Raw genomic sequence first — 19,019 nt, forward strand, 5'->3', positions numbered from 1 at the left:
ACGCGAGAAATTAAGACAAAATATGTGACAAACCACAAAACAAACGCGAAAAAACACATGAAAAATACAACAAAAAAAAGACACACAACTTTTGTTTATTTATTCATTTATTTTTCTATCGCATATATTTATAGCTCTTTTTTCTACATTTATTTCTAAGTGTGGAAGGATCAGTCCTATATGGGAGGGACGGAAAAGAAGAGGAAAGGAAAATTGCGTGCTGGTTGCCAACCTATGGCTCGCCATTGGATTCAATCTGGCCCGCGAGACTGTGCTGAGTAGCATAAGAGAAAAAATTAGCCGATTCTCGTCAAACAATAACCTGCAGTTTTAAATATGTCCACTGGGTGTTGCAAAAGCCACGCACCACTTCAAACCATCCTCTGCAACTGTATATTCAGACAACCATTGATCAGAGAACATTAGTGAAAATGCCTTTCCCAATGTTGTTTGATGTAATTCTTTGTTTAAGGCAATATGATTGAACTCACCTGGAATTCTTAGCCTGTGTCCTTATGTGTACCCCCTAAAAACTACATTTTTCATTACACCCATAGCCACCATAAAATAGCTGTCTACATTTTTTTTTGATGCAAAAGATAAAATGTAGTGCTTAAAAAGCAGAGATTTACTTGTAAATGAATGTATGTATTCTATATTGTGTGTGTTTCAAACCTGATACTATGAAATGGTCACTTTATAATAATAAACAATTAAACAAAAGAGGAAAAATTGATATGCTTATGTTATCTACAGCTAGGCCGAAAAATATTTGGACAGTGATACCATTTTTGTTATTTTAGCTGTTCACGTAAACACATTCCGAAATACAAAAATGTAATTATTATGGGCTCAAAGTGCACAATCTCAGCTGCAATTTGAGACTTTCCACATCCAAATCGGAATAACGGTTTAGGAATTATAGCCCTCTACACCGTTTTTGGCTCCTCTCTTGTTAACCTGCCATCAATTAAGTAATGAAAATGTCTGGAGTCGATTGTAGGTGTGTGGTTTCCATTTGGAAGCTGTTGTGACCACACATCATGTGTTCAAAGGAGCTTTCAATGGAGGTAGAAGATCCTGAGACTGAAAGAAAGAAGAAATCCATAAAAGAGACAGCTGACATGCTTGGAGAAGCCAAATCAACAGTTTGGTACATTCTAAGAATAAAGGTGAGGTTGGCAATTCAAAAGGGCCTGGACGCGCAAGGAAGTCAACAGCGATGGATGATCACCGAATACTCTGCATGGTACAGAAATATCCATTTAGATCAACTGTAGTAAAAAACACTCTCCAGGAAGTGGGTGTATCTATCTCTAAGCTTACAAAAAAGATAAGACAATGAAAGTAAATACTGGGGGTACATCTTTAAGTGCAAGCCAATTATCAGGCCAGACTTGACTTTGCCAAAAATTAAAACTCAACAAGCCAGTCCAGTTCTGGAAAAGTGTTCTATGGACAGAGGATTCAGAGATAAACCTATTTCAGAATAACGGGAAGAAGAAAACCATGAGAAAAAACAGCACATTATCCAAAGCACGCCACGAAATCTACAAAACATGGTGGAGGCAGTGAGATGGCATGGGCATGCATGGCTTCCAAGGCCACTGGGTCACTTGGGTTTATTGATGACAATGTAACAGATAAAAATAGCCAGAAGCATACAGGGATTAGCAGTAAAACATCCAACCCAACATGATCCGTGGGTATAAAAGCCTGAACCAACCCGAGCCCGACCAATTAACTAGAAAGTCAGCTAGAGAGAAGCCAGATCCGAACATGAACGAAATGATTGACCCATTTGAAGCCTGAAGAACCGAACCTTGGGCTTAAGATCTTGCCTCTAACAGTAATGTACTTTCCGCTCAGATTCAGCCAATTGCAATTGTGAATATTATTTGATTGATTATTTTTGTCTATGTAAAACAAGATGAACTGCCATATAATAAAACGTCCTAATAATAAAAATAAAACGTGCTGCAGTTAATTGGACGCATCTTCACTGTGGAGATGGACAATGAACCAAAGCATACAGCAAAAGCAACCTAGGGGTTTATTCTAGAGCAAAGGAGTGGACTATGCTGCAATGGCCAAGTCATTCTCCAGCTCTCAACCCAATCGAGCATGCATTTTCACTTGCACAAGATGAGGCTTGAAGCGGAAATGGCCAAAAACAAGAACCAACTTAAAGCTGCTGCTATAAAGTCCTGACAAAGCATCAAGGAGATGGGAATTCAGCATTTGGTGTTTTCCACGACTTCCAGGTCGGTAGCCTTGCGGGTAGGGCGAGTGCCCCGAGACTCGGAGGTTACTTGTTCAAGCCTCATACCTAAGACTTACAAACATTGGTACTTATTGCCTCCGTGCTTAGCGCTCGGCATATTGGGTTGGAATTGGGGGGTTTGGTCACCTAATGACTCCCAACACATTACTTGGGCTCAAATGGACCCATGAGAATCTAATTGTAAGAATGTGGTACCATTAAAAACTGAAACTGAAACTTCAGGCAGTCATTGCCTCGAAAGGATTTTCAACAACATTTTGACAACAAACCTTATCGTTTCGATCACGCTTAATGGTCCAATTACTTTTGAGCCCCTAAAATGTGGTGTGTTTGGAAGTGTTTTTTCATACAATTCTTTCTTTTTCAGTCAGATGTTGTTGTTTATCTACTTGATTTAAACATTGTTTAAACTTCAATTCTGGTCAAGAAATTTAATATCAAGTCCTATGTGATTGCATGTAGAGCCAAACTTGTGAAAACTGTGCGTCTGTCCAAATATGTTCGAGACTAACTGCAACCAACTTTGTTGGTGATAGAAAGGAGAGAGGTGTTGTGAAAGGATAGTGGGATTGTGGACGCGTTCTCAAGGATGGGCCGGGCACCCGTATGATGCGGCAGGGGTAAACCAGTGAAAGCTGTCGGGCCCTGCTGTTGAACAAAAGAGTGTGTTGTGTCACCCTGACCCGAGTGACATGGTCGCTTTCTGGTGTCCCATTTCATCTGGAGGGACGAAAGCATGACCAACTTCGGTGCCGAGGTGTCTAACTTGTTTGGGTGTTTGGGCAATTGGGTTGGCCATGGTCCAAAATTTTTTTTGTGTGTTTTTTTTTTTGCTATTTATTTCCCCTTTATTTTCTTTGTTATTGTACGTGTGTGTCTTGCTGTCGGTCACCCCTCTTGAGGGATATGACCAAGGTACAGTAGATGGATAGATAGATTGCCAAGGTATAGGATTTAAGACTCTATCAGTAACCACAAAAAATTAAATACAACAATCAGCTATTTTTTCCTCCGGCCCTCCCTTTGTGCAAATTTTTATCAAACCTATGCTTCCTGTGACTCAGAGAGTTTGCCCACCCCTGGTTTACAAGTATGTTTGTATGCCGGTGACTTCGCTAATCCAGGCGTAGTACTCCGCTATGTGCGTGTAGACGCCGTATTTCCCTTCAGCGGCGCAGCCCTCGCCCCAGCTGATGATGCCCGTCAGGAACCAGAGAGGCCCGTGACGGGTGACGTGAGGCCCCCCGCTGTCCCCTTTGCAGGCGTCCTTTTGGCTGTCGCGGTATCCGGCGCAGAACATGGAGCGAATGATGTGGAATCGGCTGCTACTCTTGCAGACGGTGCGCGGCACAAACGGCACCTCTACGTGGCGCAACGTGGGCGACTGCAGCCCCTTTCCGCGAACGAGGCCCCAGCCGCTCACCAGGGAGGTGGGGGCCTCCCTCAAGAGCCGCTCGGTGAAAGATTTGGGCCCCAGGCAGACCGGCCGGCGTCGCGCCGACAATTCGGCCTCCTCGGCTAGCTTGAGCAGCGCCACGTCATGGTTAATGCGAGACTTTTCGAAGTGGTACAAACGGTGCACCAGTTCCTGCGCCACGTCGTAGTCGCGCTCAGGACCTTCGTGCTGGCCCACATCGTGTTCGCCTACAGCACAAAACAAATACACGCTTCAATTCTCAGATGTTTTTAGAAACAGGCCTCTTGCAAGGACCAATTTAGAAATTTATAGAGAAATGGCTCCAAATTAGGGCTGCACGTTTAACCAAAACCTAATCGATATTGCCACGTGACGTAGTGCGATTGTGTAATCGCCAGACACTGCGGTTTTTCAAGGATCTATACAGTACTGTGAAAAAATATTTGCCCCCTTCCTGCTTTCTGTTTCATATCATCAAACAATTTCAATATTACACAGACCTCTCAGTGAACACCCCCCCAAAAAATGTTCTGGAGTCCTGATTAAAATCTAATTGAGATGGTTGGGTGTGACCTCGAATATGGCAGATTTGAAACAATTTTGATTTCTATCATTGCCACCAAAGGTAGCCCAACACGGTATTAGGTTAAGGGGAAAGTAACTTTTTCACATTGGACCATAAAGGTTTTGATATTTATTTGTGCCTTAATAAATGGAATCAACATTTCAAGACTGCATTTTGTATTTCCTTGAGTTGTCTCTGTGAGATATTAAAAAATGGTTTGATGACCATTTTGAGAGATGAATATGCAAAAACTCAGATTTCAGAAGGGTGCACATACTATTTCATGGCACTGTATGTGTGAATTTTTTTTCCATTTGTTATTTGAGTGGAGGAGTATTTGGCCACCCAGTATTGTCATAGTTTGGGTTTTAACACCGTCTGCCAATCAAATTTTAACGACACTCGCCAATAAAGGCAAGTTGGCAAGCAGCACCCTATGCCACATACCCACCACAACCCTTACAAAGCTTCCCAGAAGAGGGCGTTGTTTTCTTAAAGTTTACGTATGTCACTATGATTCAGTGCTAACAAAAGCTAAACTAGCACAGATAATGCTCTTTTCTTTTAAAATCGAATCAAAATTGCAGCACTGGGCTGAAAAATCGTGCAGCACTACTACAAATATATGCCATATAAATGAAGTAACACAATTAAATAACCTAATAACTAAATATATGATGTATATACAATGTATTCAGCAGCACGGCGGCGCAGTGGTTAGCGCATGTGCGGCACAGTTCATGTCTTGGGAACCTCCTGCGTGGGTTCAAATCCAGCTCCAGACTTCCTGTGCGGAGTTTGTATGTTCTCCCCGTGCTTGCGTGGGTTTCCTCCGGGCACTCCGGTTTCCTCCCACATTCCAAAAACATGCATGTCAGGTGAATTGGCCGGTCCAAATTGTCCCTAGGTGTGAATGAGCGAGTGAGTTGTCTGTCCCCGTGTGCGCTGCGATTGGCTGGCAACCAGTTCAGGGTGTCCCCTGCCCACTGCCCGGAGATTGCTGGGATGGGCTCCAGCACCCCCGCGACCCTACTGAGGATAAGCGGTGCAGCTGATGAGATGAGACAATGTATTTAAATTGTGTCATTTATTTATTTCAGGGATTTATATTTATTTCATTTTTTTCTAATATTTTTTTGTCGTACACTTTCTCGTATATTCCATCGTGTATTCCTGCATTTATTTCGCTGTGTATTTTGTCACGTATTTTGACATTTGGTCCTGTATTTTATTATGTATATTCTCCTGTATTTTGTTATCTATTTTGTTGTGTATTTCCTCATGTATTTGGTTGTTTATCTGGTCGTGTATTTTGTTACGTATTTTGTCAACAACAAAATATTACTCGAATAAGCAGGCGGACCAGATGCCTGATCTTTTCACCTAGGTGTGTCACGGTCGCCGTGGCGACCAGTCTGCCGCGCCCCCGAACTCAAGCTGTAGCAGATCAGCTGATTGCTGGTCTGCTACTTAAGGCTGGGTTGTGGGTTTGGCGGGCGCTGGCTCATTACACATTCCCCGGTCTGTTATACCTTGTCCTGTTTTAGTTTTTAAACATTTTCCGTCTGTTATGCCCTGTCCTGTTGAGTTCGTGCCGGAGGAACTCTGTACCGTTCTGTTCTGAGTGTAAGAATGTTTTTGTTTGTCTTGTCCCTGAGTTTTGGACAACTTTTATTTTGTTAAATAAAACTTATGGATCGTCACGCAATTGAGTTCTCCCTTCCTGCCTCCTGCCTCCGTTCTGGTCCGGTCACCCCGCCTTCCACTCCACCTCGTGACAAGGTGAATAATGAATCAGCTAGAGGTGAAAAACAGCGTGACTTGAGCCCTCATTTTAAAAGCATTTTGTTGTGACAATGTACACAACACACGACAAGAAAAATGCTGGAATAAGTAAACGTTAATGCATAAATACATGAATATATTGCATTTATGTCAAATATCTAGGTATCACGTGTTTCGTTTTGACATGTTTTTTTTTACTTAATAAAGAAGTTACTGTTTTTAAAATGTAACAAAAGGCTAAAAACGGATGTAAATCCATAAAGAAGTGTTTTACACAGATAAAATATAGTGAAATAATATCACTCCAAGTTTTCAATGCCACTTCCTGTTCTGCAATCTATTTTTCACACTCCCACAATTGCTGAAAAGGACGGGTTGCATGTCCAGTCTATCTCCATCCATGTTGAAGGATTAAAACAGCAATGCCATACATTTCTAAAACATTCTAGATTTGAAACAATATATCTTAAGATGTTAAGTCTATGTACTTTATTTTTGTGAACTTATTGGCACATGGTCTCAATGCATTCTAATGTACTTTTGCAGTTTTCACGGTCCGGAAAAGAAAATTAAAGCTTCAACTACACGTCCACTGTGGTCATGGTCCTTCTTTGGTGGTTTAGCTCGGTGTCAAATCGATGACACTGCAACATGATTTACTTATGTGTTTGTTTATTTCTAGGCATATATTTGCAGCTATTTATTTAGATTTATTTTAATATATGGCAGGCATAATTATGTAGGATGGCCACTCACCCAGCCGCACGAAATAGCTGACTTTATTGATTCGTGCTTCCACAACGCAGTGAGCCGCCGTGATGACCCAAAGCCGGTTGAGGAGCGCGCCCCCGCAAAACGGTAGCGTCAGCGTTTGTGTCTGTCGGGCCAAGTGCGAGATCAAGGCCGCCTGCGTTTGAAACCCATGCTGTTAGTCCGGACCGGAACGCAGGCTTCTTACATCTTTTTCATGGTCAAATTCAAGCATTTTATAGCCCGGGATTGTAATATTTGACCACTAGATGACACTGTTGTCTAATGCGAAGGAAAACCAGTGCCAAGAACACAGCGTAGCAGCAAGATACCAGACAAACATGGCAGCAGCAACTTTTTGGTTGGGATTGCACTATGTAAAAGAAATACAAATTTCTCCATCTATGATTTATTTTATGAATATTCAAATTGGTATGATAGTTCATTTATTATTTCCTGATATTCCAATCATTGTTTTCTTTTACTGGATGAAAGTTTTTTGTACCACTAGGTGGTAGAGGTCAACCGATTATCAGGCACCAATATTTGGGAATTTGACGCATATCGTTTTTTTTTATCTATTCAATGGGACAATAATTTAGGCTCAGATACAGTCAAGTCTTTCTCTCTCCTGCTTTATGGCTCACATGCTACTCACCCCGCGCCTTCTGATTGTATAAGCGACCAGGGGCGGAGCCACTGAAGCTGAAAAATAATGTTAGAGTGGAGTAGACAGCGGCAGCTTTGCCAATATTGAAGTTTTAAAAGTCTGTTGTAGAAAAGCGTGTGTAAGACATAGCATAAAAAGTGTAGTTGACTTATTTTAGGGAAGCACGTTCGGATGGAGACATTTTAACTCTTATCAGAGCATTAGTTCTCAATCAAGCGTGTGTCTTTGTGATTGGGAGAGAGGATAAAAAGGAAGCTAAAGTGGAAGGCTGATGGATTAGCTGTTACCATAACATTGGTTCATCAATATGGCTCACAAGCTCCGTTTGAATTTCGATGCACTTTTTGCTTTAAGTCAGTTTAACTGATGTTGGTTTTATTATCATTTTTATTTACTTATGATCAAAAAAATCAAGGAGCTATTTACATTTTTTTCTGTGTACCCTTATATGATTTGCTGCTAGGCCTACTTTTTATATCCAGCATTGTTCGTTTTTGGTGTTAGGGTAAGATTAGTCATGTTAGTTGTGTTATTTACTTTAAGGGTTTCAGAGATTTATTTAAGTTTTGTTAAAATTTGTTACAACAATTTTGTTTATTTTTGCACTGTTAAAACAGTTTTACGCCAATTTTTACGCTTTTAAAGCAAATGAATATTGGCTATAAATATCGGTTATCGGGCTCTTCATCCTACTAATGATAATTGGCATCTGTATTGTCCCCGAAAGCCCCATATCGGCCGATCCTCACTAGAAAGTACTAGATAGACATTATCCCTTTAAGGACTTTCAAGCCGATTTTCCAATTTCTTTAATACCATTCAAAGAAGAAATCCATAGTGAATTATGTATTTTGCAGAGCCAAAAATATGTCTGAAATTTACATATGCAATATTTACTCATGCATGTGTGGTTATCAAGACATATAATTTTTGGAACTTGAGTAAATCGCAAATATATTTGGTTCTGAACAATACGTGCGTACATATTTTTGAGGCAATTCTCTCCTCATAGAGGTGCTGGGTAAAAATGACAGTAATGTTTAGCTTACATTTTCAGTTGCTGTAAGCTACCTTAGTAAACTAGTAAACACTATCTTAATATTTTGCATAGCCCATAATACACAATTCATGGTGCCCTGTTTAGGCGTAGCATGCACCGACTTGTAAGGGACAATGATTCTTAATAGGAGAATGCCGTACAAACTAATGTAAGCTGCCGTTAATCACAAGGGAAGAGGAAATGCAATGGCAAAGCCAAGCCATCAGAGAGTAGTGGCAACAATTTCAAGCATCTATAATCAATTTACCCAAAATTCAAGCACTTTTAAGTCCTTCAAAACACAACATTGAAATTCAAGGATGTTCAGGGATCTCAAACACCCATACGCACCCTGGGAACGACATTGCTCGTACCTGCCAGGGAAATTCTCCCGCCTTGGCTTCGTCGCCGCCCACTATCCTCTGAATGGTCTTCTTTTGCTCTGTGATTGTAGGGAGTGTGGGAAAAAAGAAGTTGGACGAGTTCTTCACCGCCTCGGCCGTCCTCCTGACCCGCACGGAAGCGTTTGCCACCTTCTCCGGTTGGTCCTCGTACTGGTAGTCCAGCCACTCGTCCGGGATGATTTCAGCGTGGGTTTCGTTGCCGTCCGTCCGGTGGGAAGAACGTGGCGCTAGCCGAGGGTCGACGCCGGTCCAGCCACAGCTGAACTGGTCTGCGGGCCAAAGCATCTTCAAGTTTTTTATCGTGTTCAGACACGGCACTAGCAAAAGTATTGCGCCCTGAGATTTTTTGCCACATTTCAGGCCTCAAACTGAAAGCTAATGAATATTTTCAAGGAATCAACAACGTGAGCGACACGATCGTGAAGTGGAACCAAATTATTTCAACATTTGACACTATATTTATGAAGAAAAAACTGAAAAGTAGGTGTATCAAAAATATTGCCCCCCCCCTGTTTTCTCATCTCATTCAACTGACTCCAGGAGTTCTCTGATGACTTCGGAGTAATCTAATGTCACCCTAAATGACTAACAATGACAAACAGAGTGCATGTGCTTGTCAGTTGAAATGCACCTGCTTTTTGATGGGCTCAGGGCTCTGTGAAAGGAGACCCCGGAGAACACACAACATTATGAAGACCAAAGACCACACCAGGCAGGTCCGGGATAAAATTATGGAAATATTTAAAGCAGGAACGGGATACAAGAAGATCGGAACATTTACACATCTCCCAGGGCACTGTACAATATAGACAGAACATTAAACCACTGCAACCCTACCTAGACCTGGCTGTCCTTTTTAACTTTCGACCCGAACAATGAGACAAATAATCAGAGAAGAAACCAAGAGGCCCATCATCCCATTGGATGAACAGCAGGGATACACAGCAGAGGTGGGTCAATCTGTGCAAAAGACAACTATTAGTCGTACTCTGCATAAATGTACCCTTTACGAATGAGTGGCAAAAAGAAAAGCCCTTTCTAAAAGAATGACATGGAAAACGCCTGTTTGGCGCTTGCAAGAAGCTACACTGGACATACAAATAAGATTATGGTTAAATGAGAGAAAAAATGAACTTTTGGGGCTGATTGCAAAGAATTGCATTTGGCACAAGCGTAACACTACACACCAACCTGAAGACACCATCCCCACCGTTAAACATAGTAGTGGCAGCATCAATCTCTGGGGTTGCTTTTCTTCAGCACAACTTCTAAAGACCCAAAATGACTTGTGGTTGTGATTGGAGGAAAAAGAGGGAGTACAAAGTAAAGACTCAAAGGTAGGCAATATTTTTTACAACTCCATTGTTTTAAATTTGTTAGCACAATGTAAAATATTGGATAATTTTGTTTCATTATCATGATTCTCTCACATGTTGTTGATTTTTAGAAAATATTTTATAATAGTTTTTTACCTATCTAAGTTTGAATCCTGAAATACAGCAATATGTTGAATGGTTCTTGGGGGGCAAAAACTTTTGCAAGGCACCGTATGTTTCACCTGTGGCTTCGCACGTGGTGTTGTCGGCAGCCAGCTTGTAGCCGAGCGCGCAGCTGCAGTGGACGGTGCCAAACTCCATGCTGCAGAAGTGAGCGCAGTCGCCGTTGTTGACCAAGCACTGCTTGATGACCTCTGCCAGGGAAACACCGAAGCGCTTCTTTTCAAATACAATCATACCTTGATATGCGGAATTTACTTGGAACAAAAATCTGGCTCGACATACAAGAGAAAATCCAAATTCCGAGTGTTTGAAGAAGCTATAGCTAGAGACCACTCAGGACTACTCACTGCCAGCATCAGCACCAGTATGTCAACATCTACTTGTACTCGATCAAAACCAAAGAACTGTCATCAAGGCTATAAAACTGACCAGGGACTTTCAAAATTGCAAACTACCATTCATAATCGATGAGAGACTTTTGTCATTGTGGGTACGCGACATGGGGCGAGCAGGAGATACAGTCAAGGAGAGCAAATGGCGCTTTCTATCCGGCTTGGACCAGCTTGTTTACGTTTTCCTCAGGGAACTTAAACGGGTTGGCCTCTCCCATCCACTGCTCCTGAACTTTTACCAAGCAGGATACAAAGTCAAAATCAAACTACAGTACGCGTGTTTATTTGCTTCCAGAGTTCATCTAGCAACCCGGTGCGTATGTGTGTATCCCGGCATGCTCTTTGCATACCTGTCAACCTGTACGGTTATTATGCATTTTAAGACGTGTAAGACATACAAGAAAATCTGTACGGAAAAACGCAAATTTGTCAATGATGGGTACCGTCCGGTATACACCGACTAACACGAAACAGCAAATCAATCAAGTCAAACGAGTTCGAGTTGTGTAGTGAAAGGAAGTCCGTCTCTTTTTAGAGAACCGGCTTGTTCGGCTCAACTCATTCAAGAGAGCCGGTTCTCAAACGGCTCACTTGCTTTGATGCATTATATTACGAGTTAGTATGTTGTATAAAGAAGTTAAGAAAAAAAGGACGTATAAAAGGAGAAAATGAAAAAAGACAGGTTTGTGGTTATCCCTTTAATCAGTATATTACCAACAATTATTTAATGCAAAAAATGAATTCATAATTTGAATAAGAAATTGTATTATTCTACTTAATTATATTTGCGGGTTTTTTTTCCTTCTACAGTGAACGTCCAAGCTACTTCATTTTTGAACTTTTTTATAATAAACCTCAATAATCCCGAGCAACTCAGTATCTCACAACAAAATGTTAATGAACAATATATATATGATATAATGAAACACATGTACAATATAACATGTTAAACTACATAAATAAACACGTTTGAAAATAAAATATGGTGTAAGATTATTTTGTATTTTGTAAGGGAAAATACGACAGTTTGTAAGGCCATGGAGCCCTGGAGCGCGACAAGTATGTCTTTGTGTCTCCTTCCCGCTCTGTAAACAGTCTACTGACTGGTACTATTCATTATATTCTTTTTTTCCACACTCACCAATCTCACAGTTTTTTCCGGTGAAGCTACTCTCGCACCAGCACACGTAGGAATTGACGCCGTCTTTGCAGACGCCGCCATTTTGGCAAGGAGGCGGCTCGCACTGGTCGCCATCTGTTGGCAAACATAATCGTGGTTTAACGTATCGCATTTACTAGCTTGCTCTTTAACATAAACAAACTGGCTATTGCTTCAAATCTGCCTGGCAACCAGTGCCCATGCTTGCTCCTAGCGTGCTCTTCGTGTCATCGTCACAGTACAGAGTTACAGACGACAAGAAGGAGGGTTTCCAGCAAGACGTAGTCATCATTCAATCAGCCCAAGTTAAAGTCTCGGAATTTGTGGAAAGGAATCACCCGGAAAGTCGGGCTATCGCTCATTATGATTACCTTTCCCTGGCGCATTTCTGACACATTGTCAAAAGCCAGGAAAAGTAGACTTCATTAGATCAATTTTCCAACAAACGCGAGGCAAAAAGGTAAATACAGTGGAACCTCGGTTTTCGAACGCCTCTCAGTTCGAACAAATCGGTTCTCGACCAAAAATTTCGAGAAATTCTTGCTTCGCTTTTCGTTCAAAAAATCAGAGTTCGAACGCCGGTACGCTAGGGGCGATGCTGAGCGGCGTACGGGTGTAGATTGCCCCCACCCCTCGTGAAGAACTGTTGTCACGTGAGCGCGCAGTTCTTTTTGCTTTCGTATTTAATATTGTTGAACAGAGTGTTTTAACCCCTAATTATGCCTTGGAAGAAGTTCGGTGCAAGCAGCAAAGTTGCTACAGGTGAAAAAAGAAGAGTAGTGTGTACAACTACTGCATTTAAGAAAGAAATAATAGCAAAATATGAAGAAGGAGTGTGAGTTTCCGATCTTGCTATACATACAGCATGGCTTCTGCAGAGCACCACAAAGGTAAGAAATCCTATTCATAATTCTTTTCTTTATCCTTTAACCGCTCACCACTTGTTGTGGAGACCCGGGTGCTAAATGACGTGTAAACGACCTGATTTTTTTATTTTTACACGTTCATGTTAGCCTAATCTTTCGTACGGAAGATTACGCTAACGCGAACGTACGATTAGCCTGGGTTAGCTTCATGTTTACGGTCATGGTAAACATTCAAGGGTGTTGGAACGGATTTAAACGATTTTACAATACTTTTAATGGGAAAAACGATTTTCCGTGATCGACCAAATCGGTTTTCGAACAGGGTTCTGGAACGGATTGTGGTCGAGAACCGAGGTTCCACTGTGCATATTTTTAATATTTCCTTTATTCTTTGTTGTGATTTACATTACGTGCCTCTTGTTGTATTGTTTATTGTGCGCTAATCTAATTTTAACAGGTATTTGATCTATGTTCTGATGCATTTTTTAAAAACTATTGTACTGTACTTTTGCGGGGCTTGAAACGGATTAGTGCATTTACATACAAAACGTGTCGCTACATACGAAGCTAATCCTAGAACGAATTAAATTCATAGAGGTACCACATATAGATATATATTAACTGTTTTTTGAAAGGACAAATTCCCATTTTCATGGACTGATTTTATTGTAAACATTCTATTCATGCAACTAAAAAAATAAAGACTAAAAATAGAGACCGTTTTTTCGTAATAGCAGCAACAATATGCAAAAAAAATGATTTGCACACTTACCGGCGTATCCAGCCCAGAATTCCATCTGAAAAGACAACATTTGATTGTCACAATTACTCGAGTAGAGTAATAAATAGAATTACAAAATAAAATAAAAAATATACTCAATTTACATTTTACAATTTTGGATGTTTGTGACGTTTTATTGGTACAGTATAGGCAAAATAAAGCTGGGGGTTTGTTCACACGAGTGCTGCTCTCTAGCGGTTCACGATAGTATTACTTCAAGTGACAAATGTCAACCCAAAATAAAGAATAGCTTTGTTGGTGAAAAGCACCGCAAAGTCCGGCAAAGGACGACGTTTCCCTTTTTTTATCCTTGGTAAGTTAAAATTTATAAAGTGATCCGTGCTTTTGTTGAAATTTTATCCGGAAATAGTCTTCAAAAAGTACTTGCGTCCCGTTCTTTACTGACTGTAGCGACACCGCTTGACTCGGAAGAGAACTGCATCACATCTGCAATCAGACGCCAAGTATCGACCAATCATGTCATATGCAGATATTAACGTTTAGATAAATAAATAGCTGAAAAGATATGCCGTAAAAATCAATGAACGCATAATTAAATGACCTCATTCCTGAAAAACTGCAATTTATTCATACATTTGTGCATTTTGTCGTTTATTTATTTCAATAATTATTTTGTCGTGTATTTTGTTGTGTTTGTGGTGAATTTTATCATCTATTATGTCATGTATTTTGTTGTGTATCTTATCAAGTATTTTGTCATGTATTTCGTCTTTTATTTTGTCAATAATTTTGTCGTTTAATTTTTCATGTATTCTGTCGTGTGTTTTCTCATTTTGGTTGTGTATTTTTTCATACATTTCATTGCGTATTTTTCAAGTAATTTGTCATGTTTTTTGTCGAGTATCTTGTCATTTATTTTGTCATGTAGTGCTAGTGAGTTTTTTAGTAAATATTGTGTCGTGTATTTTGCCGTTTATTGGTTCCTCTATTTTGACGTGTATTTTGTTGAGTATTTTGTAATACATTTTGTCGTATACTTTTTTCATGTATTTTGTCACATATTTTGTCATTTATTGTTTTTTTTATTTTGTTGTGTATTTTGTAAGAAGAAGAAGAAGAGAGATTTTGTCATATATTTTTTGTTTATTTTGTCATATATTTTGTCGTGTATTTTGTCATTTAGTTTGGTGTGTGTTTTGTCAGGTATTTTGTCATGTATTTTGTCAGGCATGCTGTCACGTATTTTGTCATGTATTACGTCATGGATTTTGCCATTTTTTTTGTCATTGATTTTGTCGTTAAGTTTTCATTTATTTTGTCATGTAGTGTGTCGGGTATTTTCTCATGTATTTTGTCGTGTATTTTCCCATGTATTTGTTGTGTATTTTAACATAATTTTCTTTGCGTATTTTTTCAAGAAATTTGTCATGTATTGTCTCGAATATCTTGTCATTTTTCTTGTCATGTAGTGTTTTATTTGCAAATATTTTGCTGACGTGTATTTTGCCTTTTATTGGTTCCTCTATTTTGTTGTGATTTTGTTTTGATTGATTTTATAATATATTTTGTCGTTTACTTTTTTATGTATCTTGTCATTTATTTATTTGTTTTTTGTTGTTGTTTATTTTGTCATATATTTTTTTGTGTATGGAATTTTGTCAAATATTTTTGTGTTTTCTTGTCAAGTATTTTGTAATTTATTTTATTGTGATTCAAGCAAGGGAGTAAGTGTCATGATTACTGAAGCGAGGCACCTGGGCCCGATCCTTTGGTGCCAACTGCCCCGGATGCTGATGGGCTGCTCATCTCTTTTTAAACCCCCGTCTTCCTGTCATCCGGTGTCAGTCCGTCTGCAAACCTCAGCCCCACGCTAGGCAAGCCCTTTTCGACCCTGACCTTATCCTGTCCTGATTCCCGTTTGATTCCCCGGCGCCGACCCCTTTTCCGAACTCGATTACGTTTCTGCTCCACTGTCCCGGACGTCGACCTGTTCTTTCCCCGCTCTCGACACTGCCTTCGCTCGCCACGGAAGTGCCACCTCCGCGTTCTCAGCGATCTGCCAACCGTGACCGACGATCACCGGATCGTGGTTGCAAGCCTTTTCCTCCTTCTAAATGAAGCTGATAAAAACGAATGCAAGTGGGTCCTGTCTCCGTTTCTGGTCTCTGACAGTAAGATCATTCTTTTGTGTGTGTGTGTGTGTGTGTGTGTGTGTGTATTTTGTAGAGCATGTCACATAAAGATCATGATTGACAAATTACCACAATAACAATGTCAACAAGAGAGCTAAAATACCTTCCATTGTACAATATTTTGAAAATAAAGTCAGTAATTCAAATAAAGTCTCAATTGTCTCATATTACCTTACAGGTTTTTGTTCAGGAACAGTAACTTGTTTACATTTTTGGTTGCAGTTAGTTGCTCACTGCAGGGTGAGCGTTTTTTGATTATGTTTAAATAATTGGCAGATGGTCAAGTCAGGCAATTGGAAGATTTAATATCGATTATTGATGATAATAATTATTCTGTTTTGCCTGCTCACCGTTTTGGTGTCATCTTCGAAGATCTCGCGAGCTTCCTCGAATTTGCATTTTTCCTCAACGCATTCTCGTTCCAGGTTTCCGGCCTTCAGCTCTTCGAACACAGTGTTGTAGCGCCGTTGGCGTCGCAGAACGTCCGACGCCGCCCGCCGCGATAACATCAAGACACCTGCAGAAAACGGAAAAAAAGCGAAAAAATAATTTCATTCAACTAACTCTAAGATAAAGGCACAGTTACAATTTCTATAGGCCAATCCCTTATATAAAATGACTGCACTGACAGCTTCCTCTGTCGGATGGGGGTGTGCGATACTGGGAATTTGGGGATTTATCCAATCCAAGTATACAAATGGTTTTATCGATCAATACAGATCAGATACTGATACGTGCGATTGGAATTACCATGATCATTAAATGATTTAACCTTTCCCTCTTAAGATAGTTTGTAATTACAATAAACACAATACTAAGATTTTAGGCAATACTAATGTTTCACTTGTTTTTAGATAACCAAATTACAAACTTTAACATTCTAGAAAAAAATCTATCAAAATTTATAACACAACGGTTTCAGAACAAAAGCCAAGAGAGTTAAACCAAAAAAAGCAAATCCTGAATAACAATGTCAAAGCTAAAATATCTTCCATTGCGCAATATTTCGAAAATAAAGTCAGCAATGCAAATAAAGTCTCGATTCTTTCACATTACCACGGTTGCCATAGTGAAAACGGATTCACAGGTTTTGGTTCAGGAACATTTTTGGTTGCAGTTTGTCGCTTATCACAGAATAAGATGTTTCTCATGTTGATATAAATGTGTAGTGTTGCCACAATAGCAGACCACTTGACTGCAAAAATTACACCTGGCGTAGTTCTTTTCTGTGGCCTCGAAAAAAGAACACACCTCGCTGTGCTTCCTGTTTGCCCCTGTCATATTAAGCTTCTGGTAGGGTTGGGCGGATCAATTCGCCTCTCTCTTCTGCCTGGCGGGCAAGATGCAGCAGCAGGCTATGTATGAAAGGTGCTAAAAATGCACCTGTGATTCATTAAATCACTAAACTTAGAAAATGGCCAAGGGCACTGGGTGAGAGAGAGAAAGGCTTTGTTACGTACATAAAGGGGCAGCGTTTTGAGGCAATTGGTGGAGAAGTAAAGCATCGGTCCAAGGAGAATAGAATCATATTTGCTTAGTATTGATTTAATCAATAATCGGATCTATCTACCCACCCCTACTGTCAGATTGATGCTCTAGGTACTGATCTGTTCCCTCCTGGCCGTGCCTGGTTCAAGTCGGGCAGCCGGGACTGGAGACGGAGCGTGGATCGGAGATCGGAACAAGTCGGGCGGCCGGGACGGGAGACGTAGCATGGATTGGAGATCAGAACAAGTCGGGGGGCCGGGACGGGAGACGAAGCGTGGTCGGAGATCAGAACAAGTCAGGTAACCGGAGACGATCGGGAAGCCAGGGACAGGGGATCGATACAGTAATAGGGGAAGAAATCGAGCAGGATACGGGGACAGGTCGGGAGAGAACGGGAGCCAGAGTCAAAAATGCTTGCTTTGCATGTGCAGAGGTTCGCTGACAGACTGACCCGGAGTGAACGAGAACGACATGCATAAATAGGAGGATGACTAATTAGGGAACGAGTGGCATCTGGGGCTGAAAGAGTCAGCACAGGTGAGAGCAATTGGCAAATCATGACACTGTAAGGGATCAGTGATGACTGAATCAGCTACTACCCCGATCCACCAATGGGTGTTTGACCCACCTCAGATCTTGGTTCAAGGACGATTTGTCCAAGAACCGATCTTCGCTGAATAACGTCAAAGCTGATAAAATCGACAAGGGTGTCAGTTACCGTCACCCGGCATTTATAAAATGTTGTTTATGAGAAATGGGAAAGCGGACCTTTCCCTCTTGTATCGTCCCGGTTCCACCCACAGAAGGGTCAACATTGGTTTAACTTGCGCTAACCTTGACCAGCCGAGGCCGGAAGAAGTAAAAATTGTCGAAATCGAAGTCAGACGCAAAGCAGAAACTTTAGTGGTCACCTTCACTCACCGGGATTCATATCGCCATCCTCAGCGGTGCCGTTTCGAGCTCCAAACGCTAGCAGCAACAGCACCAGACGTGCCGACGCCATCTTTGTTATGCTCCGCCTGCAAGCAAAGTTCAAGCGCTTGAGTTTGTTTGTCGGGGTCAGTGTCCTGAGAGGCAAATCAGAATTAGAATCATCCTTTTTATTATTGTGTTGCTACAACCAAATTAGGATGGCACTCCAGTTGGCACGTATACTATAAGTATACTGTACAATAATACCTCTAATATAAAGTTTTCACATCCAAAATGAAAACTTTACACATCCAGAAAATTTCGCTTAAAACTGGGATATTGAACTTAAAACAGTAGTTTAGTGTGTTGATAGCGTTGGGATTGCTTCAATCCTGTGGAGTTCCACAGGATTCTGTTCAAGGCCCCCTTCTTTTTAGTATTTATATGCATCTGCTTGGTGATGTTCTACGCAAGTATAATATTGCTATGCAACCTCTCTATTAAGTTGTGGAAATTTAGAGCATTGAATTACTGAGATATAAAGATGGATGTCACCTAATTTTTGCGCCTTGACCCAGAAAAAAAAAACAATGTTGGTTGTTGGTCCAGCTCATTGTCCTGACTTGCCCCGAATCTTGACAAATATAATCGCAGCAGTAAAAGCAGTATCTCTCTGACTTTATTTCTTCTCTGTTCCTGCTCAGATCTGCCTCTTGGAAAATGCTGATCTACTTGTGATTCCAAGAGGCAAAAAGAAATCTGTAGGCTCAAGAGCGTTTGCCATCCAGGCCCTGGTGCTGTGGAATGCTATGCATACACATAAAATTTAAGTTACTGTAACTTTAAATGGATGTA

The 19,019-nt window shown here is 40.7% G+C and overlaps 1 protein-coding gene across 1 annotated transcript; it reads right to left on the bottom strand.

Moving 5' to 3' along the window:
* Positions 1–1,588: 1,588 nt before the first annotated feature.
* On the bottom strand, positions 1,589–18,265 carry LOC148349407 (coagulation factor IX-like). Its single transcript, XM_088320777.1, has 8 exons — positions 18,174–18,265; positions 16,115–16,281; positions 13,603–13,627; positions 11,947–12,060; positions 10,473–10,604; positions 8,885–9,183; positions 6,808–6,958; positions 1,589–3,928 (listed from the first exon to the last, which is right to left on the bottom strand). The coding sequence occupies exons 1-8, from the start codon at positions 18,253–18,255 to the stop codon at positions 3,369–3,371; spliced, it is 1,530 nt and encodes a 509-aa protein (XP_088176903.1). The 5' UTR covers positions 18,256–18,265; the 3' UTR covers positions 1,589–3,368.
* Between the last annotated feature and the right edge of the window lie 754 nt (positions 18,266–19,019).

Source organism: Urocampus carinirostris, chromosome 17, assembly GCF_059441175.1.
Source record: "Urocampus carinirostris isolate Australia breed hairy pipefish chromosome 17, RoL_Ucar_1.0, whole genome shotgun sequence".
NCBI lineage: Eukaryota > Metazoa > Chordata > Actinopteri > Syngnathiformes > Syngnathidae > Urocampus > Urocampus carinirostris.

What these genes read in the sequence shown, in the direction of transcription:
- LOC148349407 (XM_088320777.1), bottom strand. Translation starts at nt 18,255, where the DNA reads ATGGCGTCGGCACGTCTGGTGCTGTTGCTGCTAGCGTTTGGAGCTCGA. An exon ending in GGATGGCGATATGAATCCCG is followed by an intron (nt 16,282 to 18,173) that starts GTGAGTGAAGGT and finishes CGTTTTCTGCAG; the next exon opens with GTGTCTTGATGTTATCGCGG. An exon ending in TCGAAGATGACACCAAAACG is followed by an intron (nt 13,628 to 16,114) that starts GTGAGCAGGCAA and finishes TTGTCTTTTCAG; the next exon opens with ATGGAATTCTGGGCTGGATA.